This window comes from Oncorhynchus mykiss, chromosome 9 (genome assembly GCF_013265735.2).
Source record: "Oncorhynchus mykiss isolate Arlee chromosome 9, USDA_OmykA_1.1, whole genome shotgun sequence".
In the NCBI taxonomy this organism is placed as follows: Eukaryota; Metazoa; Chordata; class Actinopteri; order Salmoniformes; family Salmonidae; genus Oncorhynchus; species Oncorhynchus mykiss.
This window is the reverse complement of record NC_048573.1, coordinates 2,496,481-2,509,487: the sequence shown is the minus strand read 5'-3', so window position 1 is coordinate 2,509,487 and position 13,007 is coordinate 2,496,481. Positions and strand designations below refer to the sequence as shown.

Below are 13,007 nucleotides of genomic sequence, written 5' to 3'. Positions count from 1 at the left end.
TACAGTACCTGTGGTGTTATAGTGTTATACAGTACTACAGTACCTGTGGTGTTATACGGTATTACAGTACCTGTGGTGTTAGTGTTATACAGTATTACAGTACCTGTGGTGTTATAGTGTTATAGAGTATTACAGTACCTGTGGTGTTATAGTGTAATACAGTATTACAGTATCTGTGGTGTTAGTGTTATACAGTATTACAGTACCTGTGGTGTTATACGGTATTACATTACCTGTGGTGTTATAGTGTTATACAGTATTACAGTACCTGTGGTGTTATAGTGTTATACAGTATTACAGTACCTGTGGTGTTAGTGTTATACAGTAGTACAGTACCTGTGGTGTTAGTGTTATACAGTATTACAGTACCTGTGGTTTTAGTGTTATACAGTACTACAGTACCTGTGGTGTTATAGTGTTATACAGTATTACAGTACCGGTGGTGTTAGTGTTATACAGTACTACAGTACCTGTGGTGTTAGCGTTACACAGTACTACAGTACCTGTGGTGTTATACGGTATTACAGTACCTGTGGTGTTATAGTGTTATACAGTATTACAGTACCTGTGGTGTTAGTGTTATACAGTTCTACAGTACCTGTGGTGTTATAGTGTTATACAGTATTACAGTACCTGTGGTGTTATAGTGTTACACAGTACTACAGTACCTGTGGTGTTAGTGTTATAAAGTATTACAGTAACTGTGGTGTTATCGTGTTATACAGTATTACAGTACCTGTGGTGTTAGTGTTATACAGTATTACAGTACCTGAGGTGTAACACTAACAGTATTACAGTACCTGTGGTGCTATAGTGTAATACGGTATTACAGTACCTGTGGTGTTATAGTGTTATACAGTACTACAGTACCTGTGGTGTTATACGGTATTACAGTACCTGTGGTGTTAGTGTTATACAGTATTACAGTACCTGTGGTGTTATAGTGTTATAGAGTATTACAGTACCTGTGGTGTTATAGTGTAATACAGTATTACAGTATCTGTGGTGTTAGTGTTATACAGTATTACAGTACCTGTGGTGTTATACGGTATTACATTACCTGTGGTGTTATAGTGTTATACAGTATTACAGTACCTGTGGTGTTATAGTGTTATACAGTATTACAGTACCTGTGGTGTTAGTGTTATACAGTATTACAGTACCTGTGGTGTTAGTGTTACACAGTATTACAGTACCTGTGGTGTTATACGGTATTACAGTACTAAAGTACCTGTGGTGTTATACGGTATTACAGTACCTGTGGTGTTATAGTGTTATACAGTATTACAGTACCTGTGGTGTTAGTGTTATACAGTACTACAGTACCTGTGGTGTTATAGTGTTATACAGTATTACAGTACCTGTGGTGTTAGTGGTATTCAGTATTACAGTACCTGTGGTGTTATATTATTATACAGTATTACTGTACCTGTGGTGTTATAGTGTTATACAGTATTACAGTACCTGTGGTGTTAGTGTTATACAGTATTACAGTACCTGTGGTGTTAGTGTTATACAGTATTACAGTACCTGTGGTGTTATAGTGTTATACAGTATTACAGTACCTGTGGTGTTAGTGTTATACAGTATTACAGTACCTGTGGTGTTATAGTGTTATACAGTATTACAGTACCTTTGGTGTTATAGTGATAGAGTATTACAGTACCTGTGGTGTTATAGTGTAATACAGTATTACAGTACCTGTGGTGTTATACGGTATTGCAGTACCTGTGGTGTTATAGTGTTATACAGTATTACAGTACCTGTGGTGTTAGTGTTATACAGTATTACAGTACCTGTGGTGTTATACGGTATTACAGTACTACAGTACCTGTGGGTTTATACGGTATTACAGTACCTGTGGTGTTATAGTGTTATACAGTATTACAGTACCTGTGGTGTTAGTGTTATACAGTACTACAGTATCTGTGGTGTTAGTGTTACACAGTACTACAGTACCTGTGGTGTTATAGTGTTATACAGTATTACAGTACCTGTGGTGTTCGTGTTATACGGCATTACAGTACCTGTGGTGTTATAGTGTTATACAGTATTACAGTTCCTTTGGTGTTAGTGTTATACAGTATTACAGTACCTGTGGTGTTATAGTGTTATACAGTATTACAGTACCTGTGGTGTTATAGTGCTATGCAGTATTACAGTACCTGTGGTGTTATAGTGTTATACAGTATTACAGTACCTGTGGTGTTATACGGTATTGCAGTACCTGTGGTGTTATAGTGTTATACAGTATTACAGTACCTGTGGTGTTAGTGTTATACAGTATTACAGTACCTGTGGTGTTAGTGTTATACAGTATTACAGTACCTGTGGAGTTAGTGTTATACAGTATTACAGTACCTGTGGTGTTATACGGTATTACAGTACTACAGTACCTGTGGTGTTATACGGTATTACAGTACCTGTGGTGTTATAGTGTTATACAGTATTACAGTACCTGTGGTGTTAGTGTTATACAGTACTACAGTACCTGTGGTGTTATAGTGTTATACAGTATTACAGTACCTGTGGTGTTAGTGTTATACAGTATTACAGTACCTGTGGTGTTATAGTGGTATACAGTATTACAGTACCTGTGGTGTTATTATGTTATGCAGTATTACAGTACCTGTGGTGTTATAGTGTTATACAGTATTACAGTATCTGAGGTGTAACACTAACAGTATTACAGTACCTGTGGTGCTATAGTGTAATACGGTATTACAGTACTTATGGTGTTATAGTGTTATACAGTGCTACAGTACCTGTGGTGTTATACGGTATTACAGTACCTGTGGTGTTAGTTTTATACAGTATTACAGTACCTGTGGTGTTATAGTGTTATAGAGTATTACAGTACCTGTGGTGTTATAGTGTAATACAGTATTACAGTACCTGTGGTGTTAGTGTTATACAGTATTACAGTACCTGTGGTGTTATACGGTATTACATTACCTGTGGTTTTATAGTGTTATAAAGGATTACAGTACCTGTGGTGTTATAGTGTTATACAGTATTACAGTACCTGTGGTGTTAGTGTTATACAGTATTACAGTACCTGTGGTGTTATAGTGGTATACAGTATTACAGTACCTGTGGTGTTATACGGTATTGCAGTACCTGTGGTGTTATAGTGTTATACAGTATTACAGTACCTGTGGTGTTAGTGTTATACAGTATTACAGTACCTGTGGTGTTAGTGTTATACAGTATTACAGTACCTGTGGTGTTATAGTGTTATACAGTATTACAGTACCTTTGGTGTTATAGTGAAAGAGTATTACAGTACCTGTGGTGTTCTAGTGTTATACAGTATTACAGTACCTGTGGTGTTAGTGTTATACAGTATTACAGTACCTGTGGTGTTATAGTGTTATACAGTATTACAGTACCTTTGGTGTTATAGTGAAAGAGTATTACAGTACCTGTGGTGTTCTAGTGTTATACAGTATTACAGTACCTGTGGTGTTAGTGTTATACAGTATTACAGTACCTGTGGTGTTATAGTGTTATACAGTATTACAGTACCTGTGGTGTTATACGGTATTGCAGTACCTGTGTTGTTATAGTGTTATACAGTATTACAGTACCTGTGGTGTTAGTGTTATACAGTATTACAGTACCTGTGGTGTTAGTGTTATACAGTATTACAGTACCTGTGGTGTTAGAGTTATACAGTATTACAGTACCTGTGGTGTTATACGTTATTACAGTACTACAGTACCTGTGGTGTTATACGGTATTACAGTACCTGTGGTGTTATAGTGTTATACAGTATTACAGTACCTGTGGTGTTAGCGTTACACAGTACTACAGTACCTGTGGTGTTATACGTTATTACAGTACCTGTGGTGTTATAGTGTTATACAGTATTACAGTACCTGTGGTGTTAGTGTTATACAGTTCTACAGTACCTGTGGTGTTATAATGTTATACAGTATTACAGTACCTGTGGTGTTATAGTGTTATACAGTATTACAGTACCTGTGGTGTTAGTGTTATACAGTACTACAGTACCTGTGGTGTTATAGTGTTATACAGTACTACAGTACCTGTGGTGTTATAGTGTTATACAGTATTACAGTACCGGTGGTGTTAGTGTTATACAGTATTATAGTACCTGTGGTGTTATAGTGTTATACAGTACTACAGTACCTGTGGTGTTAGCGTTACACAGTACTACAGTACCTGTGGTGTTCGTGTTATACAGTATTACAGTACCTGTGGTGTTATACGGTATTACAGTACCTGTGGTGTTATAGTGTTATACAGTATTACAGTACCTGTGGTGTTAGTGTTATACAGTTCTACAGTACCTGTGGTGTTATAGTGTTATACAGTATTACAGTACCTGTGGTGTTATAGTGTTACACAGTACTACAGTACCTGTGGTGTTAGTGTTATAAAGTATTACAGTAACTGTGGTGTTATCGTGTTATACAGTATTACAGTACCTGTGGTGTTAGTGTTATACAGTATTACAGTACCTGAGGTGTAACACTAACAGTATTACAGTACCTGTGGTGCTATAGTGTAATACGGTATTACAGTACCTGTGGTGTTATAGTGTTATACAGTACTACAGTACCTGTGGTGTTATACGGTATTACAGTACCTGTGGTGTTAGTGTTATACAGTATTACAGTACCTGTGGTGTTATAGTGTAATACAGTATTACAGTATCTGTGGTGTTAGTGTTATACAGTATTACAGTACCTGTGGTGTTATACGGTATTACATTACCTGTGGTGTTATAGTGTTATACAGTATTACAGTACCTGTGGTGTTATAGTGTTATACAGTATTACAGTACCTGTGGTGTTAGTGTTATACAGTAGTACAGTACCTGTGGTGTTAGTGTTATACAGTATTACAGTACCTGTGGTGTTAGTGTTATACAGTATTACAGTACCTGTGGTGTTATAGTGTTATACAGTATTACAGTACCTGTGGTGTTAGTGTTATACAGTACTACAGTACCTGTGGTTGTTATAGTGTTATACAGTATTACAGTACCTGTGGTGTTAGTGGTATTCAGTATTACAGTACCTGTGGTGTTAGTGTTATACAGTATTACAGTACCTGTGGTGTTATAGTGTTATACAGTATTACAATACCTGTGGTGTTAGTGTTATACAGTATTACAGTACCTGTGGTGTTAGTGTTATACAGTATTACAGTACCTGTGGTGTTATAGTGTTATACAGTATTACAGTACCTGTGGTGTTAGTGTTATACAGTATTACAGTACCTGTGGTGTTATATTATTATACAGTATTACTGTACCTGTGGTGTTATAGTGTTATACAGTATTACAGTACCTGTGGTGTTAGTGTTATACAGTATTACAGTACCTGTGGTGTTAGTGTTATACAGTATTACAGTACCTGTGGTGTTATAGTGTTATACAGTATTACAGTACCTGTGGTGTTAGTGTTATACAGTATTACAGTACCTGTGGTGTTATAGTGTTATACAGTATTACAGTACCTTTGGTGTTATAGTGATAGAGTATTACAGTACCTGTGGTGTTATAGTGTAATACAGTATTACAGTACCTGTGGTGTTATACGGTATTGCAGTACCTGTGGTGTTATAGTGTTATACAGTATTACAGTACCTGTGGTGTTAGTGTTATACAGTATTACAGTACCTGTGGTGTTATACGGTATTACAGTACTACAGTACCTGTGGGTTTATACGGTATTACAGTACCTGTGGTGTTATAGTGTTATACAGTATTACAGTACCTGTGGTGTTAGTGTTACACAGTACTACAGTACCTGTGGTGTTATAGTGTTATACAGTATTACAGTACCTGTGGTGTTCGTGTTATACAGTATTACAGTACCTGTGGTGTTAGTGTTATACAGTATTACAGTACCTGTGGTATTATACAGTATTACAGTACTACAGTACCTGTGGTGTTATACGGTATTACAGTACTACAGTACCTGTGGTGTTATACGGTATTACAGTACCTGTGGTGTTATAGTGTTATACAGTATTACAGTACCTGTGGTGTTATAGTGTTATACAGTATTACAGTACCTGTGGTGTTAGTGTTATACAGTATTACAGTACCTGTGGTGTTATACGGCATTACAGTACCTGTGGTGTTATAGTGTTATACAGTATTACAGTACCTGTGGTGTTATAGTGTTATACAGAATTACAGTACCTGTGGTGTTATAGTGCTATGCAGTATTACAGTACCTGTGGTGTTATAGTGTTATACAGTATTACAGTACATGTGGTGTTATAGTGTTATACAGTATTACAGTACCTGTGGTGTTATAGTGTTATACAGTATTACAGTACCTGTGGTGTTAGTGTTATACAGTATTACAGTACCTGTGGTGTTATACGGTATTACAGTACTACAGTACCTTTGGTGTTATACGGTATTACAGTACCTGTGGTGTTATAGTGTTATACAGTATTACAGTACCTGTGGTGTTATAGTGTTATACAGTATTACAGTACCTGTGGTGTTATAGTGTTATACAGTATTACAGTACCTGTGGTGTTATAGTGTTATACAGTATTACAGTACCTGTGGTGTTAGTGTATTACAGTACCTGTGGTGTTATAGTGTTATACAGTATTACAGTACCTGTGGTGTTATAGTGTTATACAGTATTACAGTACCTGTGGTGTTAGTGTTATACAGTATTACAGTACCTGTGGTGTTATACGGTATTACAGTACTACAGTACCTTTGGTGTTATACGGTATTACAGTACCTGTGGTGTTATAGTGTTATACAGTATTACAGTACCTGTGGTGTTATAGTGTTATACAGTATTACAGTACCTGTGGTGTTATAGTGTTATATAGTATTACAGTACCTGTGGTGTTATATTATTATACAGTATTACTGTACCTGTGGTGTTATAGTGTTATACAGTATTACAGTACCTGTGGTGTTAGTGTTATACAGTATTACAGTACCTGTGGTGTTAGTGTTATACAGTATTACAGTACCTGTGGTGTTATAGTGTTATACAGTATTACAGTACCTGTGGTGTTAGTGTTATACAGTATTACAGTACCTGTGGTGTTATAGTGTTATACAGTATTACAGTACCTTTGGTGTTATAGTGATAGAGTATTACAGTACCTGTGGTGTTATAGTGTAATACAGTATTACAGTACCTGTGGTGTTATACGGTATTGCAGTACCTGTGGTGTTATAGTGTTATACAGTATTACAGTACCTGTGGTGTTAGTGTTATACAGTATTACAGTACCTGTGGTGTTATACGGTATTACAGTACTACAGTACCTGTGGGTTTATACGGTATTACAGTACCTGTGGTGTTATAGTGTTATACAGTATTAAAGTACCTGTGGTGTTAGTGTTATACAGTACTACAGTATCTGTGGTGTTAGTGTTACACAGTACTACAGTACCTGTGGTGTTATAGTGTTATACAGTATTACAGTACCTGTGGTGTTCGTGTTATACAGTATTACAGTACCTGTGGTGTTAGTGTTATACAGTATTACAGTACCTGTGGTATTATACAGTATTACAGTACTACAGTACCTGTGGTGTTATACGGTATTACAGTACTACAGTACCTGTGGTGTTATACGGTATTACAGTACCTGTGGTGTTATAGTGTTATACAGTATTACAGTACCTGTGGTGTTATAGTGTTATACAGTATTACAGTACCTGTGGTGTTAGTGTTATACAGTATTACAGTACCTGTGGTGTTATACGGCATTACAGTACCTGTGGTGTTATAGTGTTATACAGTATTACAGTACCTGTGGTGTTATAGTGTTATACAGAATTACAGTACCTGTGGTGTTATAGTGCTATGCAGTATTACAGTACCTGTGGTGTTATAGTGTTATACAGTATTACAGTACATGTGGTGTTATAGTGTTATACAGTATTACAGTACCTGTGGTGTTATAGTGTTATACAGTATTACAGTACCTGTGGTGTTAGTGTTATACAGTATTACAGTACCTGTGGTGTTATACGGTATTACAGTACTACAGTACCTTTGGTGTTATACGGTATTACAGTACCTGTGGTGTTATAGTGTTATACAGTATTACAGTACCTGTGGTGTTATAGTGTTATACAGTATTACAGTACCTGTGGTGTTATAGTGTTATACAGTATTACAGTACCTGTGGTGTTATAGTGTTATACAGTATTACAGTACCTGTGGTGTTAGTGTATTACAGTACCTGTGGTGTTATAGTGTTATACAGTATTACAGTACCTGTGGTATTATAGTGTTACACAGTACTACAGTACCTGTGGTGTTATAGTGTTATACAGTATTACAGTACCTGAGGTGTTATCGTGTTATACAGTATTACAGTACCTGTGGTGTTAAAGTGTTATACAGTTTTACAGTACCTGTGGTGTTATAGTGGTATACAGTATTACAGTACCTGTGGTGTTATACAGTATTAAAGTACATGTGGTGTTATAGTGTTATACAGTATTACAGTACCTGTGGTGCTATAGTGTTATACAATATTACAGTACCTGTGGTGTTATAGTGTTATACAGTACTACAGTACCTGTGGTGTTATACGGTATTACAGTACCTGTGGTGTTAGTGTTATACAGTTTTACAGTACCTGTGGTGTTATAGTGTAATACAGTATTACAGTACCTGTGGTGTTAGTGTTATACAGTATTACAGTACCTGTGGTGTTAGTGTTATACAGTATTACAGTACGTGTGGTGTTATACGGTATTACAGTATTACAGTACCTTTGGTGTTAGTGTTATACAGTACTACAGTACCTGTGGTGTTATATAAATATACAGTATTACAGTACCTGTGGTGTTATAGTGGTATACAGTATTACAGTACCTGTGGTGTTATATTGTTATACAGTATTACAGTACCTGTGGTGTTATAGTGTTATACAGTATTACAGTACCTGTGGTGTTATACGGTATTGCAGGAACCTGTGGTGTTATAGTGTTATACAGTATTACAATACCTGTGGTGTTATAGTGTTATACGGTATTGCAGTACCTGTGGTGTTATAGTGTTATACAGTATTACAGTACCTGTGGTGTTAGTGTTATACAGTATTACAGTACCTGTGGTGTTATACGGTATTACAGTACTACAGTACCTGTGGTGTTATACGGTATTACAGTACCTGTGGTGTTATAGTGTTATACAGTATTACAGTACCTGTGGTGTTAGTGTTATACAGTACTACAGTACCTGTGGTGTTATAGTGTTATACAGTATTACAGTACCTGTGGTGTTATAGTGTTATACAGTATTACAGTACCTGTGGTGTTAGTGTTATACAGTATTACAGTACCTGTGGTGTTATAGTGTTATAGAGTATTACAGTACCTGTGGTGTTATAGTGTAATACAGTATTACAGTACCTGTGGTGTTAGTGTTATACAGTATTACAGTACCTGTGGTGTTATACGGTATTACATTACCTGTGGTGTTATAGTGTTATACAGTATTACAGTACCTGTGGTGTTATAGTGTTATACAGTATTACAGTACCTGTGGTGTTAGTGTTATACAGTAGTACAGTACCTGTGGTGTTAGTGTTATACAGTATTACAGTACCTGTGGTGTTAGTGTTATACAGTATTACAGTACCTGTGGTGTTAGTGTTATACAGTATTACAGTACCTGTGGTGTTATAGTGTAATACAGTATTACAGTACCTGTGGTGTTAGTGTTATACAGTATTACAGTACCTGTGGTGTTATACGGTATTACATTACCTGTGGTTTTATAGTGTTATAAAGGATTACAGTACCTGTGGTGTTATAGTGTTATACAGTATTACAGTACCTGTGGTGTTAGTGTTATACAGTATTACAGTACATGTTATGTTATAGTGCTATGCAGTATTACAGTACCTGTGGTGTAATCGTGTTATACAGTATTACAGTACCTGTGGTGTTATAGTGGAATACAGTATTACAGTACCTGTGGTGTTATACGGTATTGCAGTACCTGTGGTGTTATAGTGTTATACAGTATTACAGTACCTGTGGTGTTAGTGTTATACAGTATTACAGTACCTGTGGTGTTAGTGTTATACAGTATTACAGTACCTGTGGTGTTATAGTGTTATACAGTATTACAGTACCTTTGGTGTTATAGTGAAAGAGTATTACAGTACCTGTGGTGTTCTAGTGTTATACAGTATTACAGTACCTGTGGTGTTCTAGTGTTATACAGTATTACAGTACCTTTGGTGTTATAGTGATAGAGTATTACAGTACCTGTGGTGTTATAGTGTAATACAGTATTACAGTACCTGTGGTGTTATACGGTATTGCAGTACCTGTGTTGTTATAGTGTTATACAGTATTACAGTACCTGTGGTGTTAGTGTTATACAGTATTACAGTACCTGTGGTGTTAGTGTTATACAGTATTACAGTACCTGTGGTGTTAGTGTTATACAGTATTACAGTACCTGTGGTGTTATACGGTATTACAGTACTACAGTACCTGTGGTGTTATACGGTATTACAGTACCTGTGGTGTTATAGTGTTATACAGTATTACAGTACCTGTGGTGTTAGCGTTACACAGTACTACAGTACCTGTGGTGTTATACGGTATTACAGTACCTGTGGTGTTATAGTGTTATACAGTATTACAGTACCTGTGGTGTTAGTGTTATACAGTTCTACAGTACCTGTGGTGTTATAGTGTTATACAGTATTACAGTACCTGTGGTGTTATAGCGTTATACAGTATTACAGTACCTGTGGTGTTAGTGTTATACAGTACTACAGTACCTGTGGTGTTATAGTGTTATACAGTATTACAGTACCGGTGGTGTTAGTGTTATACAGTACTACAGTACCTGTGGTGTTAGCGTTACACAGTATTACAGTACCTGTGGTGTTATACAGTATTACAGTACCTGTGGTGTTATACGGTATTACAGTACCTGTGGTGTTATAGTGTTATACAGTATTACATTACCTGTGGTGTTCGTGTTATACAGTACTACAGTACCTGTGGTGTTATACAGTACTACAGTACCTGTGGTGTTATAGTGTTATACAGTATTACAGTACCTGTGGTGTTTTAGTGTTATACAGTATTACAGCACCTGTGGTGTTATATTGTTACAGTATTACAGTACCTGTGGTGTTATAGGGTAATACAGTATTACAGTACCTGTCGTGTTAATGTTATACAGTATTACAGTACCTGTGGTGTTAGTGTTACACAGTACTACAGTACCTGTGGTGTTATAGTATTATACAGTGTTACAGTACCTGTGGTGTTATAGTGTTATATAGTATTACAGTACCTGTGGTGTTATCGTGTTATACAGTTTTACAGTACCTGTGGTGTTATAGTGGTATACAGTATTACAGTACCTGTGGTGTTATACAGTATTACAGTACCTGTGGTGTTATTGTGTTATACATTTTTTCAGTACCTGTGGTGTTATAGTGGTATACAGTATTACAGTACCTGTGGTGTTAGTGGTATACAGTATTACAGTACCTGTGGTGTTATCGTGTTATACCTTATTACAGTACCTGTGGTGTTATAGTGTTATACAGTATTACAGTACCTGTGGTGTTATAGTGTTATACAGTATTACAGCAACTGTGGTGTTATATTGTTACGGTATTACAGTATCTGTGGTGTTATAGTGTTATACAGTATTACAGTACCTATGGTGTTATAGTGTTATACAGTATTACAGTACCTGTGGTGTTATAGTGTTATACTGTATTACAGTACCTGTGGTGTTGTAGTGCTATACAGTATTACAGTACCTGTGGTGTTAGTGTTATACAGTACTACAGTACCTGTGGTGTTATACAGTATTACAGTACCTGTGGTGTTATACGGTATTACAGTACTACAGTACCTGTGGTGTTATACGGTATTACAGTACCTGTGGTGTTATAGTGTTATACAGTATTACAATACCTGTGGTGTTATAGTGTTATACAGTATTACAGTACCTGTGGTGTTATAGTGTTATACAGTACGACAGTACCTGTGGTGTTGGAGGTCTTCACTGCAGAGTAGAGTGGATCAGCTCCTGGAGACTTCTCTGGAGGAGACGAGACAACGGGTTGAAGACATAAAGACATTGTACTGTGTGTGTTTTTGTGTGTGTGCGTGTGTGTGTGTGTGTGTACCTCTCCTTCTCCTGGGTTGTGGTTCCTGTATGATTCTAACGTCAGCATACGTAACATCTCTGGGTTCAGCTGCTACATCTTTGTTCCTCTTGCAGATCAGGACCAGTAGAATGATCAGAGAGATGGAGAGGGCAGCCACCAACCCAGAGACAGACAGAGGGAGGAGGAGAGAGGGGGTGAGGGGGGAGGTAGAGAGGGGGGAGGGGGGAGAGGAGGGGTGGGGGGAGGGAGGAGAGGAGGATGGGTGGGGTGTGAGGGGGGTGGTAGATCCCCTAGCTTGAAAAACACAGGAAACAGTTAGAATACATAGTTAGAAACTGATCTGATCTTAGACACACAGTATGAATAACTTCTATTGATCAATCAGAGATTATAAGAACTATTAAGTAATGTCTCACTCATGATGAACCTGGAACCCCCCAGTTTACAATGCAGGTTTCAGCACCTCTTAACAGTGTAAAGAAGAACCACCCAGTTTATAATGCAGGTTTCAGCACCTCTTAACAGTGTAAAGAAGAACCACCCAGTTTATAATGCAGGTTTCAGCACCTCCTAACAGTGTAAAGAAGAAGCAGATAATCGGAATGTCAAGGTTTCTCATATTCTCACCTGTCACAGTCATCCAGCTCTCTGGTGATTCTCCAGAGTTGGTACACTTGTAGAGTCCTTCATCTGACTTGGATACTGCAGGGATGGTCATCTCTCCTGTAGTCTCAGTCCTGATCAGGGATCCATCTTTGTAGAAATGAGCTGTGTGGTCAGAGGGAGTTCCCTGATATCTGCAGCGCAGAGTCACATAATCTCCCTCAGTCACAGGAAGGGCAGGGCTCTCCAGGATCACAGCTCCATCT

General features: G+C 37.2%; 1 protein-coding gene across 1 annotated transcript in view; it reads right to left on the bottom strand.

The window, feature by feature from the left end:
* Nucleotides 1-12,778, bottom strand: part of LOC110515346 — a 98,483-nt gene extending 85,705 nt beyond the window's left edge. The window contains exons 1-3 of the mRNA XM_036989227.1: nucleotides 12,766-12,778; nucleotides 12,157-12,432; nucleotides 12,012-12,068 (exon numbers count right to left, since the gene is read on the bottom strand). Coding sequence (XP_036845122.1) covers nucleotides 12,012-12,068; nucleotides 12,157-12,432; nucleotides 12,766-12,778 — 346 coding nt within the window. The remainder of the gene's footprint in view (nucleotides 1-12,011; nucleotides 12,069-12,156; nucleotides 12,433-12,765) is intronic.
* Between the last annotated feature and the right edge of the window lie 229 nt (nucleotides 12,779-13,007).